The 13834-nt window shown below is 34.0% G+C and overlaps 1 protein-coding gene across 1 annotated transcript in view; it reads left to right on the top strand.

Annotated features, from left to right (window-relative positions):
- The window catches only part of LOC100374641 (DCN1-like protein 3), a 31815-nt gene extending 23363 nt beyond the window's left edge, over window positions 1-8452 (top strand). Inside the window, exon 2 of the mRNA XM_006821750.3 lies at window positions 5835-8452. Coding sequence (XP_006821813.1) covers window positions 5920-6843 — 924 coding nt within the window. The 5' untranslated portion in view covers window positions 5835-5919 and the 3' untranslated portion in view covers window positions 6844-8452. The remainder of the gene's footprint in view (window positions 1-5834) is intronic.
- Window positions 8453-13834: the final 5382 nt, after the last annotated feature.

The following is a 13834-nucleotide window of genomic DNA, read 5'->3' on the forward strand; positions in this document are numbered from 1 at the left end:
AATATCTTGTACATGTTGTTATTAGTCGGCAATTTAAAAATGAATGGAATTACTGGTGCATATGTGTGTAATGTAATACCTCTGTGGAATTGAATATACTTCCATTTATGCATATTAGTATTATCCAGACAGGGTTATTGTAACATTGGGACACATTCAAAGAGGGCCACATTAAAATGCAATATCGACATTCATATTTAGTTCAAGGTTACAAGTCCACTCATTTCATCATGATATAATTTCAGTGATATTAATCTGTATTCCACCTGGGACATCTTTTGATTGAAAATACTATTAATCGGTCAAGGCAAGGAAGCGCAAAATTTTGCCCAGGAGAGCTAACAAATTTGCTCTTGTGTTTTTTTATATTTTATACATGCCTAACACATTGAAATCACTTCCAAAACTCGCCTCTGTGCTTTTAGGAGTGTTATTTGTCACTCTCCAACCATTTTTAAAAGCCGGATTAATTGGAAAGACATGTTTTGTTATCTACCTTCATTATCTTTATTTCCTTTAGCTGTAATTATAACACTTTTTAATGGTTACCTCTGTCAAGTACATGTATACATTTTCTGAATACTGTATGTGCTCAATTAAGTGTATGTATGGAGTTTTTGTTACCTCCAAGGTGTATGGCAGAGCTGTGTATATATAGGTAACATCATACAATAAATGCAATATTAATTTATACAAGCTTATGATGTGCTTCTAATAGAGCAAATATGGTATATGTACACCTTGTGATTTCTAATATGCTAGGCCAATTATTGCATATCTAAGAATTTAGGCAGATTCTGGGATTCTGGAAAAAAAATTAGGTCTGTGCATTCATACATATTATTCATACTGTGAACAATTGTTTCATTTCAAACTGTCCTTGCTTTAAAGCATATATGATAGCAGTCAATAATCCTTTGTCAAAATAACTACTCATTGTCAAGCTAACCATGTAGCTGAAATGATTTAAACTTGCTGCACTGAATTGGAGATTTAATTGCTGTCTATTTTGTTCTTACTCTGTTGACCTTTGTAATGTGAATAGGGATAGTTTATTTGCTTGTCACTTTACTCTTCCACATTGCTTATTACCTTAGTATAGGTCATAGGACCTTGACAGTTTTGCGACCTGCATGCACTACAAGTTTTTTTTAATTTCAATAAAAAATCTCATCTTTCTCTCGTTTTATATTTTTGAAATGACTGAAAAGCTAAATGTAATTTATGCTGACTAGACATAATGGTGTTAGTAGAGTCATCTTTGTGGTTCCAAGACAGACACTAATCTTTCTTATGTTGGACTTTACTCAAGCATTGTTTTTGTGTACGTTCCAAATAAAATATCCTATCCTATCCTAATCTGTGTTTTTTGTAATGAACACCTTAAAGGGGAACCACTCAATCCCATCAATTGCACCAAAGAATCATGGGACACTATTGTTTATGTTGCTTACAATGTTAATCTATCTTTTGTTATCCATTGTTATTTTAATCCAGAAAGTAAGCCCCTTTAACCAGACATAGCTGTCTAGTGTTTCTGCAACTATCTGCTGCTCTTGTATGCATGGCATTATAATTTTATAATACCATGCAGATGTACTGAAAACAGATTAAATTTCACCAGCCAGGGAAAAATTGTGACATTTTATAAGCAGTGATATTTTGTATGAGATTCTATAAAAATGTATCCGTAGTCACAAATACCCTGTTAAACATAGAATGTATGCTTTGCAGTAGGTTGTCTTTGCATGTTACTGTAAAATATTTTTGCTTGGATTTAATTTTCATCATTATAGCTAAAGGAATGATTCACTGAAAATAAAAACCTTTTTTTCCTATATTTTATATTCAACTTGTCAAAAATCAGTGAAAATAAATCCCGCACAAAACACCCAAAACGTTCTTTCCCGCTAAGTAAGAATTTTACATTATACAGTAGCATGATGTTAACGGTAACATTTATATCAATGACAACCCTTTTTTTAGAATCAACAATTTTTTACACCCTCCTCAACTTGTTTATGCTTTTCAGAACTCACTCACATAAATTAATATATTAAATACATGTAATATATATTATGGATTTTGTCAAAATAATAAATTTATAGAATCTGATAGATTGTACTACAGGATGTACTTTTGTAAGGAAGTAATACAAAGATTCCTGTTGTCAACAGTTTCATATGACCTATTAAATAAATCATATACTGAATCCGAATGTAGTTTTGTGCAAATTTGGGAGGGATCCAATTTTATGATTTTATTTTTCTAACATTTCTGAATAATAGGACCTTCTGTACATAGGCATGACTGAATATATTATAGAACCATAATTTATTCATTTCTTATTCTGTCTGTTTGTTTGTAAACAAGTCTGAAGAGGCAAAGGTGAATAGAGGTCATTAGTTTCTATTGCAACGTTCATTTTCTCTACAGGTATATGTTTGGCCTTGTCGTAAATCTTATTATTTGTGTCATGCTGATTTGAATTCGTACATGTTATCATGCATACATGTACAAATACTTTGCACATTGTCACAGTTTCCATAAACCTACTCAAAAATGAATAGATATGTGTTGTTCTGGCTAATTATGAGCCCAAAATTAATAAATTTAGGAGTCATCACCATGTTACTTTCAAGTGAGAATTGGCCAGCCATTTTGTTCTTCATTTCTCTTTGACTATTCCAGTGTAAAACGAATTTCAACATTTCCCATATTTGACATTGTGGTTTACACATCACATATTCAAGTGATTCAGTATTTTAAATTGCAAAAAATAATTGATTAGCAAAACAACATTGATAATTATATGTTTTTGTAATTTCATGATAAAATAGTTAAATTGTCTAAATTCATTTCAATTCTACCGTTGTACTTGTATATAAATGAACTGCGTTTTATTGTCTTTTGTATTTATGATTGTCTTTTCAACCTCGACATGGTGCCTATCGTTAATTAGTATTCTGCTTGTCACCATAGAACTGTTAACGTGGTAATTAGTTCACAACATCAACCTATTAATTACCACACATCATTAACACTTGTCTGCCCAGTAAAATGGTAGGCGGGGTGCTTCAGTGCCTGGATAATTTGTCGGTCAGTGCCTGCGCGTTGATGGATGTTTCCCCACGATATGAGAAGACTATGTTTAACATTCTTAAGGGTGGTTCACTGAAGAAAAAAAAAAACAAGGTAATATTAGACCTTGCCTGTATTTAGACTCTCTGTAAGTGGATACATGTCTTGTCATACACTACATGTTTGCTCTAATTATTCTATGCCCTGTACAGCCACTGTAAGCAACAGGTATTTATAGAATAGTACCATTTGTTTTATGTAATTACTCAACTGTGGACAGCTGTCTCTCAACAGTCAACACAGTTCTCTAGTGGGTTTGTTTTAACACATCTCTATTCCCAAGTACTATTACTAAGTCTGTGTGCATACTAGAACAAGGGTTTGTCTGTCTAATATATTTGACATGCCTTGATAAAACTCTGTGATCATTCATAAAGCTTCACTATTGGGTTTCTGTGACCATTATGTGTATATTTTATTTGGTCTGAATTTTCCGCAATTGTGGGAAATGTGTTTCATTTGCCAATGCTTTTGAATAGTGTTCCAACACATGTTGATTCTCCAAAGATTCTCCAGAATATGACGATCCAAGTGAATTCTCAAATAATGATGCTGCTCTCTAGTTATACATGAATTTCATTGAAATGACTCAAATATTGATGCTGCTCTCTGGTTATACATGAATTTCATTGAAATGACTCAAGTATTGATGCTGCTCTCTGGTTATACATGAAATTCATTGAAATGACTCAAATACAGATGCTGCTCTCTGGTTATACATGAATTTCATTGAAATGTCTCAAATATGGATGCTGCTCTCTGGTTATACATGAATTTCATTGAAATGACTCAAATATGGATGCTGCTCTCTGGTTATACATGAATTTCATTGAAATGACTCAAATATGGATGCTGCTCTCTGGTTATACCCCCCGGTACATGAATTTCATTGAAATGACTCAAATATTGATGCTGCTCTCTAGTTGTACATGATTTTCATTGAAATGACTCAAATATGGATGCTGCTCACTGGGTATATTAATTATTTTCATTGAAATGACTTGAATACTGATGCTGCTGTCTGATTATGCATGTACATTAAAGTTGTATTATCTGTTAAACTTATCTGAAATCTTTAACACATATGTAGCCAAATAAATCATGACATGAAATTACTAATTATGGTGTTTGTGAGTTGTGCATGTCCGAATCAGACTGATTTATATTTTATCTGGAATCCCTGAAATGCCAGAAATGCAACAATGTTTTGAATCCTGCTTTGAAACACAAGTAGCCTTAGGAAGCATGAAATGTTCCACAGTGAATGTTAGCTTGTACACACTTGACAATGGACGATTCAAGTTCTTGTATAAACATGTATGAAATTATAGGAACAGAATAGAAAGATATAATGAGTGAGTGTTCATCAAACAAATCAAATTTTGAAAAATTAAGAAGAATGCATTTAGAGATAATAGTTTCACATGGGAGTCAACAAATTTGGCAATTCTCGAAGGTGCTGAAAACCTGATCACATATACACAACTAATTCCATAACTAATGTGGCCACCTCCAACACTAATAATGATTCATCCCTGCATGTACATGTGTTAATATTGAAGTGCTAGAATGTAATTCAGAGCTGTCACTGGCTAGTCAGTTGCCTTCATACTGAACTTGCTTGCACATGAGGCATAAATATTTTAGTCAGTTTGTTTTCCAAAATTGATGTACATTTTCTGTCCCCACCAAACTGGATGAATGGATTTTATATTTGATTAGTACATGTGTGATATACTAAGTATCACACAGGTATTTTTAGACAAGTCGACAGCGGAGCTTATTATATGAGTGATTGTCCGTCGTCGTCCGGTGTCTGTGAAAATTCTTATTGCTTTGATACTTGGTGTATATGTACCTTGGGCAGAACCTTTCTCAAACCTCTCTTGTTCATTTTGTGACGATATCTTCAATTCTCTAATTTTAATGAATATTTTTGTCTTTTTTTTGTAAAAAGTGATATTTTCGACTTGTTAAAAACAGCGATTCCGATTGCTTTGATACTATACATATTGTTCATTTTCTAATGATATCTTCAGTTCTTTAATTGAAATGTGCATTGCTAACAGCGGAGCTATCTCAGCCGACAGGCTGCTTGTTTTTAATTATCTGAGTCTGGCCAAAAATAGGCCAAAAAATGCTGAATATGTGTGCAACATCATAACTCTGAAACGCTTTGACGGTTTTTCACAGAATACACTGTATCACTTTTAGATTAGTGCATGTTAAGTATGATTTTGCATCAAAAAATCTTTTTCGGTCTTTTGGCCAAACTATAGGGTGAAATATATATACAAATGTAGGTAATAAACATTACATGTATTGACACAATTTTACAATCGGAGTGTATAAGTGTGTCATTTACTCCTTGAACCATTTATGTAGGGGCTTTGTTATTCACTTGATTACTTTGTCTTAAAACTGCTTTTGGTTTAATTTTTCATGAAAATTCAATTTTGAATAAAATTCTTTCAAAATGCATGTATGCTTTGCCCTAAAAATTAGTAACCGTTCAAATTTTGGTTTTAACACAAACAACAAAGAGGTTGAACCCAAAACATGACAAGCTGCGATGACGTCAGCAAGGTATTGTTTACAAATGTGACACACAAATTCGTAACTGACACACATGACAAACTTATAACTTTTCACCTATCAACCAATAAACATTTTTGTTCATTTGTGTATTTCAGATGACGATGACTCATCAATGGTTTTCAGGCTTTTTATGAAGAAATAAATAGTGCCGCTATTGGGACTTCAAGCATATCAATACCAATGGGCAAGTGCCTATCCAGCTGTTCTGAGCCTAGTCCAGCAGAGCAGAATGGTGGTCCAAAGAGGACAGAACAAACTCACTACCAAGCACCAATGACCACAGTACCTACACATCCAGCACCTGCACCAATTCGGGAAAGTTTAAGTAGCGTACAGAGCAGTGGAATGGAATACTATCAGAATGGGTCACATAAAAGACTAGAGAAGACAAAAATGCCGCCAATACGGAAAACAAGTAATGGTGTTGACAGTGGGAGGAGATCGTTTGTGCCTAAAACAGAATGTTCAGAATCCAAAATAAATCGGCTTTTTGATCATTATAAAGATGAAGATGAGGATTGTATCTTAGCAGAGGGAACAGAGAAATTCTGTCATGACCTCTGTGTTGATCCAACTGAATTCATCGTCTTAGTGTTAGCATGCAAGTTTCAAGCTGCAACAATGTGTCAGTTTACGCGAAAGGAGTTTCTTTATGGCTGCAAATCACTGAAGGTTGACTCAATCAAAGGTATCCAAACCAAATTTCCAGAAATGCTTGAAGAAGTACAAAATGAAGCCAAATTTAAAGATCTGTACAGATTCACATTTACGTTTGGGCTAGATATGGACGGTGGTCAAAGGTCACTACCCTGTGACATTGCTATTCCACTTTGGAAGTTGGTGTTTTCACACCGAGAACCCGCAATATTAGAGCGCTGGATAAACTTTCTGCAGGAAAACCAAATTCGAGGGATATCGAAAGACACATGGAATATGTTCTTGAACTTTACAGAAGTAGTCGGAGCAGATTTCACTGGATATGATGACAGCGAGGCGTGGCCAAGTCTTTTTGATGATTTTGTGGAATATGAACTAGAAAAAGAAAAAGCCTTACAGAATGGGAAACGGACAGATGACAGAAATTTACCAGTGTATTATTCATAACAAACTTGTATTTTTTATCATTCCTTGTATTTCATTGGCTGAGCACCAATAGAAGATTCCATCCTTAGATGAGGGGGTACAGCTCATAGCAGGTGGAATATAATGACTGTGCAGTATATTATATATTTGTATCTTATAACGAGACAGTTTTGCGTTCAAAAATTGTATTTGCTACAAATAAGATGTCTTTTGAATTAAAAATGAGCTGTCTTTGCAGTTACCACCAGCACTGTTTGTTCTGGTCTGCTAGCATTGTGGAAATTTACATCTGACTTATGGCAGCAATTCAGACGCTACAACCATTCATCACACGGTTATTATTAAGGGCTGTGAATGTATACAGTTAATTATTACTACATGCATCAACAACCTAGTTGAGAATTGGAGAAAAATCTTACATACATATGTGTAGGTTATTTGAACTAAATAACGCCCTCTGGTGGTGTTGCTGTAAAAATGCAGAGGGCGCTAGTCATTACCACATGTCAAAGTGTGCAAACCTCTGGTTTTGATATTTGTCAGAACATAGGTACAAAAACTCTACTTTCCAATGAAAAGAACTTTATTTTAGTAGAGTAACATTGTCTGTAAATAATAAGATCATTTTGATTATGAAAGAATGACAAAGAAACTTAATTAAAGGTGATTCCAAGAGGTGTATATTATATCAATGTAATTTGGACATATCATATTGTAAAAATGCCTCATGCAGATAGCAACGACTTGCTGTGTGACCACAAAACACAACAATTGCAATACTTGTATGGCTTATTGGAATAAAATGTAGTTTGTAGTGTTTTTAATAAATTTTTATCTTTGCAGTTTGGTCTGCATGGGTAAATTATTTTAAATTAATTTTTGTTTTTCAATATTCAGTCAGCTAGTGATTTACATGGAGAAATATTTATTTAATTACAGCATATATAAGTGACCAAGAACTATAATTCCAGTTTTTATTTGGCCCAAATAAATTGATATGCATAAATATTGAATGGTTATCGATATATAAATATTGCAATAAAATAAATTTCCAGTGTGTATACCATGTTAATATTGCTGGGTTTTTCACAGAAATCAAAAGCTGCTGTCTTTTTGGAACATCAATCTAATACTACAGTTTCAATAACATAGATATTGCCATGTTTATTTTTATTGACTAGAAACTGCAAAGTGATATGTCTATCGAATTTACATGTTTTTGTGAGACTGTTCAATTGCAAATTTGTCATACACACAGTGGTACAAGTGCTATTTTATTTTTTTGAGTTAGAAAATATTGTTTTTTGTCTTAAAAGAATGTTGCTGTTTTTATGACTAATGTAATTTAGCATGCTTCCATGAACAGAGGGGTACATTGCACCCTGTGTATTTTTTTTTGCTTTTGATTGTAGTAAAAGAAATTTTTTCATGAGTACAGACTAGCATATTGTATGTCCATGCTGCATGTAACATTAAAAGGCAATGCAAATGAGCACATTTAAAAAATGAGGTTAAAAGGCCATTTCATGTTAAAGAATGATTTCACATTACAGGGTCATGAGCAGAAAGTGTATAGGTGATATTTGCATGGATTGCAACAATAAACATGGTTCATGGTTCTTTAAATTTATTGCCTGCTTACATGTACATCATTCACCAGGATAATACCTATCCATGTAATTATTACTCATCTGATGACTTTCATCAAGGGCCATATATGTCCTGTGACCTGATCACAGTGTAACCTTCATCAAGGGCCATGTATCTCTTGTGACCTGATCACAGAGTGACTTTCATCATGGGCCATGTATCTCCTATGACCTGACCGCAGAGTGATTTTTTTATCTAGTGCCATGTATTCCTGTGACCTGGCCGCAGAGTGACTTTCATCACAGGCCATGTATTCCTGTGACCTGGCCGCAGAGTGACTTTCATCACAGGCCATATATTCCTGTGACCTGACCACAGAGTGACTTTCATCAAGGGCCATGTATGTCTTGTGACCTGATCACGGAGTGACTTTAATCTAGTGCCATGTATTCCTGTGACCTGGCCGCAGAGTGACTTTCATCACAGGCCATATATTCCTGTGACCTGGCCGCAGAGTGACTTTCATCACAGGCCATATATTCCTGTGACCTGACCACAGAGTGACTTTCATCAAGGGCCATGTATGTCTTGTGACCTGATCACGGAGTGACTTTAATCTAGTGCCATGTATTCCTGTGACCTGGCCGCAGAGTGACTTTCATCACAGGCCATATATTCCTGTGACCTGACCACAGAGTGACTTTCATCACGGGCCATGTATCTCCTGTGACCTGGCCGCAGAGTGACTTTCTTCTAGTGCTATGTATTCCTGTGACCTGGCCACAGAGTGACTTTCATCTAGTGCCATTTATTCCTGTGACCTGGTCGCAGAGTGACTTTCATCACAGGCCATGTATTCCTGTGACCTGGCCGCAGAGTGACTTTCATCACGGGCAATGTATCTCCTGTGACCTGGCCGCAGAGTGACTTTCATCACAGGCCATGTATTCCTGTGACCTGACCACAGAGTGACTTTCATCAAGGGCCATGTATGTCTTGTGACCTGATCACAGAGTGACTTTCATCATGGGCCATGTATTCCCGTGACCTGGCCGCAGAGTGACTTTCATCACAGGCCATGTATTCCTGTGACCTGACCACAGAGTGACTTTCATCAAGGGCCATGTATGTCTTGTGACCTGACCAGAGTGACTTCCATCACAGGCCATGTATGTCTTGTGACCTGCTCACACAGTGACCTTCATCAAGGGCCATGTATTTCTTGTGACCTGGCCTCAGTGTGACTTTCATTTAGTGCCATGTATTCCTGTAACCTGACCGCAGAGTGACATACATCACCGACCATGTATGTCTTGTGACCTGATTGCAGAGTGACTTTTATCAAGGCTCATGTATCTCTTGTGACCTGACCACAGAGTGATTTTTATCTAGTGCCATGTATGTCCTGTAACCTGATCACAGTGTGTCTTTCATCACAGGCCATGTATATCTTGTGATCTGGCCACAGAGCGACTTTCATCACAGGTCATATGTATGTCCTGTGACCTGATCACAGTGTGACTTTCATCTTGTGACTAGGCCACAGAGTGTTCTGTACACTTTGATTTTCCCATTTAAATCCAAGAAATATATTTGCTCTTTAATTGTGACCTCAATGAATCTGCAGGCCATATCGTAGACTGTCAACCATTTTGTTTTTGTTACAAGATAAATATGTACCTAATTTTGTATTAGTTGATGTAACACACATGGCATATGTAACAAAGCTGTGAGCTGATGCATGAAGTCCTGTCAGTTTGGGCATACTGCAGAGGTTTTATAAATTCACTTTAAAATGGAAAATTAGTTGAAGATTTACCGGTAGTAGATCTGAACTGAAAATCCACCATATTTGCTCTGTTTGTGGCACATGACTTGTGTAAATGACAGAAGTCAAAATTGGCCATACTAAAAGTATACTTTAAGAAAGTTCTAGCTGAATTATAGATTATGTTGTGTGTTCGTCGTACCGTCAGGATACCAAAAAATGAATTACAAAAATTGATGTCACCAGATGAATTTTCCCTGATACAAAGGTCCCAACTATCGTGGAAAATGGTCAAAATTGGCATTTTGACACTGGTTTCTATCGGGGGGATTATTTTTTTCATATCTCAAAATTTAGCTTATTGACATGGGATGAAAAAGTCAAGTCATATATTATAATCTTGAATCCCAATATGAAAATATTTAAAAAAAAAATCATAATTTATTGAATTTTTAAGGTGATAATTTTTCCATTATGTACGATGGGGTTGTTCTCCATAATGCATTGCATATATGTGCAGTAATATGCTCAGTAGATTCAAATTTGAATTCGGCTCGCACTACCTTGAGTATCCTTAATTTCATTGAGAAATTATGATTAAAGTATATCCTAAGTATAGTTTTCAAATAACAATGGGTATATTATAAGTATAGTGAATTTGAAACACAGAAATTGTATACTGTAGAATACTTTATTTTCGCTTGGAATTTATTTTCGCTGGAGGGATGTTTCCGTGAAAATAAAATCCAGCTAATATACTTTTTTTCCTATATTTCACATTAAACTCATTAAAAATTAGTGAAAATAAATTCTATACAAAACGTCTAAAAAGTCTTTTCAGCGAAAATTAATTCCAGCGAAAATAAAGTATTCCACAGTACCGGTACTTCAAATGTTTGCTAGGAAGTATGTTAAAAGTATATTTTTCTGTCAAATTAGTACAATAAAAGCATACTTTTCAAATGTATACTTTTAATGTACTTTCTATATTAAGTACATAAAATTTGAAACTTTATTTACTTTAATAAAAATGTTAAATATATACCGGCCGTTATGAATCAATTAAAATATCCTATAAGAATGTGTACACACACAAAAAAAACAATGTATATTATAATCTGTGGTGACTGCTTGGGACCACATGGACCACTTGGAATCGTTCATTATTTATTTCAGGATTCTGCAAATAAAAACTGCAAAAGTTTGCAGAAGAAAATAAAAAGAAAAATCTGTGTACAAAAAACATGAAAAAAAAACATCAGTTAATATTCTTCAACAAAAGTGCATGTGATGTAGAGTGAAACAATACTTAGCTTTAATCTGTTTTCAATCAAAAAAAATGTTCTCTGTTTTGATGTGTTGAATGTAAAATATAGGAAAAAAGGTATTTCACTGGATTTGATTTTGATTCATCCTTAGGCGAAGATAAATACCTAGTGAAAATGAGCCACACCAACGTGTAATCAAATTCTCACCAGTAAAACGTGTTGTCCAAATGTAACAAAAAACACAAAATTCAGCTCTACCTGCCTTCATGTATCTCAGAAAAATGAAATTTGAAAGTACTAGTTGGCCAGAACTTAAATAAATTAACATGCGCACACGCATCTCAAAGCAGATGCAATTGAAGTGAGCCCTCACACATCAAATTTTGGAGAAGTAAGCCCATTGGTTAATGTCATTGACGGCATGCAGATAATTGACGGTATAAAACAATTTAATATATTATTTTACTGTAAATGATAAAAAAAGGTGCGACAAAATCAAGACTATGCCACTGTGTCTTCTTTTTAAATTTGTCAGCCATGTCCTGTGATTGGTGATAATCCTGTTATAACGAACACTTTTCTAATGAATTTCCTGATATAATTAACATATTGCATATTTCTTGCTCATAACATGCATTATTCGCTTCATTATAATAAACACTTCGCAACAACAAACTAATTGAATTGTCCCTAAAAAGTTTGTTATGAGGTCTACAATGCAAATTAATATTGCTGATCAGTTTTTCTATTTTGCGTATTTCTGGTAGTAGTAAAAGATAACAGTATAAATTTTGTGTATTTAGCATCCTGACATCCGAGTTATAACATATGAATACTGTAAAATACTGTATTTTCACTTGGAATTAATTTTCACTATTTTGGCTGAAGGAATGATTCAGTGAAAATAAAATCCAGTGAATTTACCTTTTTCCTATATTTTACATTAAACTCATCAAAAATTAGTGAAAATAAATCTCATACAAAACGTTCAAAAAGTCTCTTCAGTGAAAATTAATTCCAGCTAAAATAAAGTATTTTAAAGTAGACTGTTGAGTGCAGAATTATTGTATCACAATTTATAGTAAATATTTTTTTTATGGAAATTTATATAACATTAACCTTCATCGGCTATACAAGACATTTTGTAATGTCATTTACTCATGAATCATGGAGGTTTTTTCAATCATTGTTAGGTTTACTGTCATGCTTCTGCAAGCTTTCAAATGTAAAACATTCATGCTTTACAAAATTCACTGTAACCAGTACTTTATTTTTGAACAAGACTTTTGTTTTGTGCAATGAAACTACCTAATATACAAGTTGAACATCTGTTGAACTTTTGTTTTTGACTTCCAACAAAACATAACCTATACACTTTTAAGATAATTGATAAGCATATAGACTTATGGCAGACACTAAAAGAAAATGTCAAAGCTAACAACATAACACTCCCGGATGAAAGAGCTCAACAAATGTAAGAAAATGCAATTTACAGTTTTTTTTATATCACTTTTTATTATCTAAATATTCAACTTTTCATCAGTTTTATGTTGTCCATCATCTTGATTCTACAGCAAAGGATTGTGGGTAAAGTATGTCATCATAGCCACTGTTGTGAGAAATTGATTATTTCTGTAACCTCAAATTGGTTGAAAGTTTAGAACATGGTAGCATACATGTACCAGTGCAAAATATGCATATACAATAGTTGTCATGGTAACAGAACTGAAAATATTCATTTGTGTTTTTCTGTCAAATGCTCAATTTTTCAGATATTTATACAATTTATTGATGCGAGTAGGTTATACAGATATATTACCTGTTGACCACAGAAAGGGAACGAAAGTGTCATTCTATTTTTAACAACCAAAATAACTAATTTTATTTTACATATTTGGCAATATCTCTACTTTATGTGCATTTGTAACATTCTAATTTCCATTACTATAATAATATATACGAATAATATGCACACCAAAAACTTGAACTAATTCTCATATCAGTTTTTTTCATGTTAATAGATAAAAACATTTTCTCTATTTTCTCAATATTTACCCACAATCATTTGCTAGAGGACTACACAAGAAGGATGTAAATTTGAATATCTAAAGAATGAAAATGGATGTAAAGAAAATGTATATTTGGCTTCTTACATTTGTGGAACTCTTTCAACTGGGAGAACAGAGTTTGCCTCGACTTTTTCTGTAATCGCCTACATAACAGAAAAATATCAAATTTGTATCAGAGCAAAATCAGCACTCAATACGAATTAGTACACTGAATTAGTTTCTGGCTTTTGGAATATCAAAAGAAAGAAATGAACAAACCAACTGTTTTCTTCAACACCCGCAGACACTACAAAACATTAAAGAGGCAACAACAGAAA

Source organism: Saccoglossus kowalevskii, chromosome 8, assembly GCF_978046115.1.
Source record: "Saccoglossus kowalevskii chromosome 8, keSacKowa6.1, whole genome shotgun sequence".
In the NCBI taxonomy this organism is placed as follows: domain Eukaryota; kingdom Metazoa; phylum Hemichordata; class Enteropneusta; family Harrimaniidae; genus Saccoglossus; species Saccoglossus kowalevskii.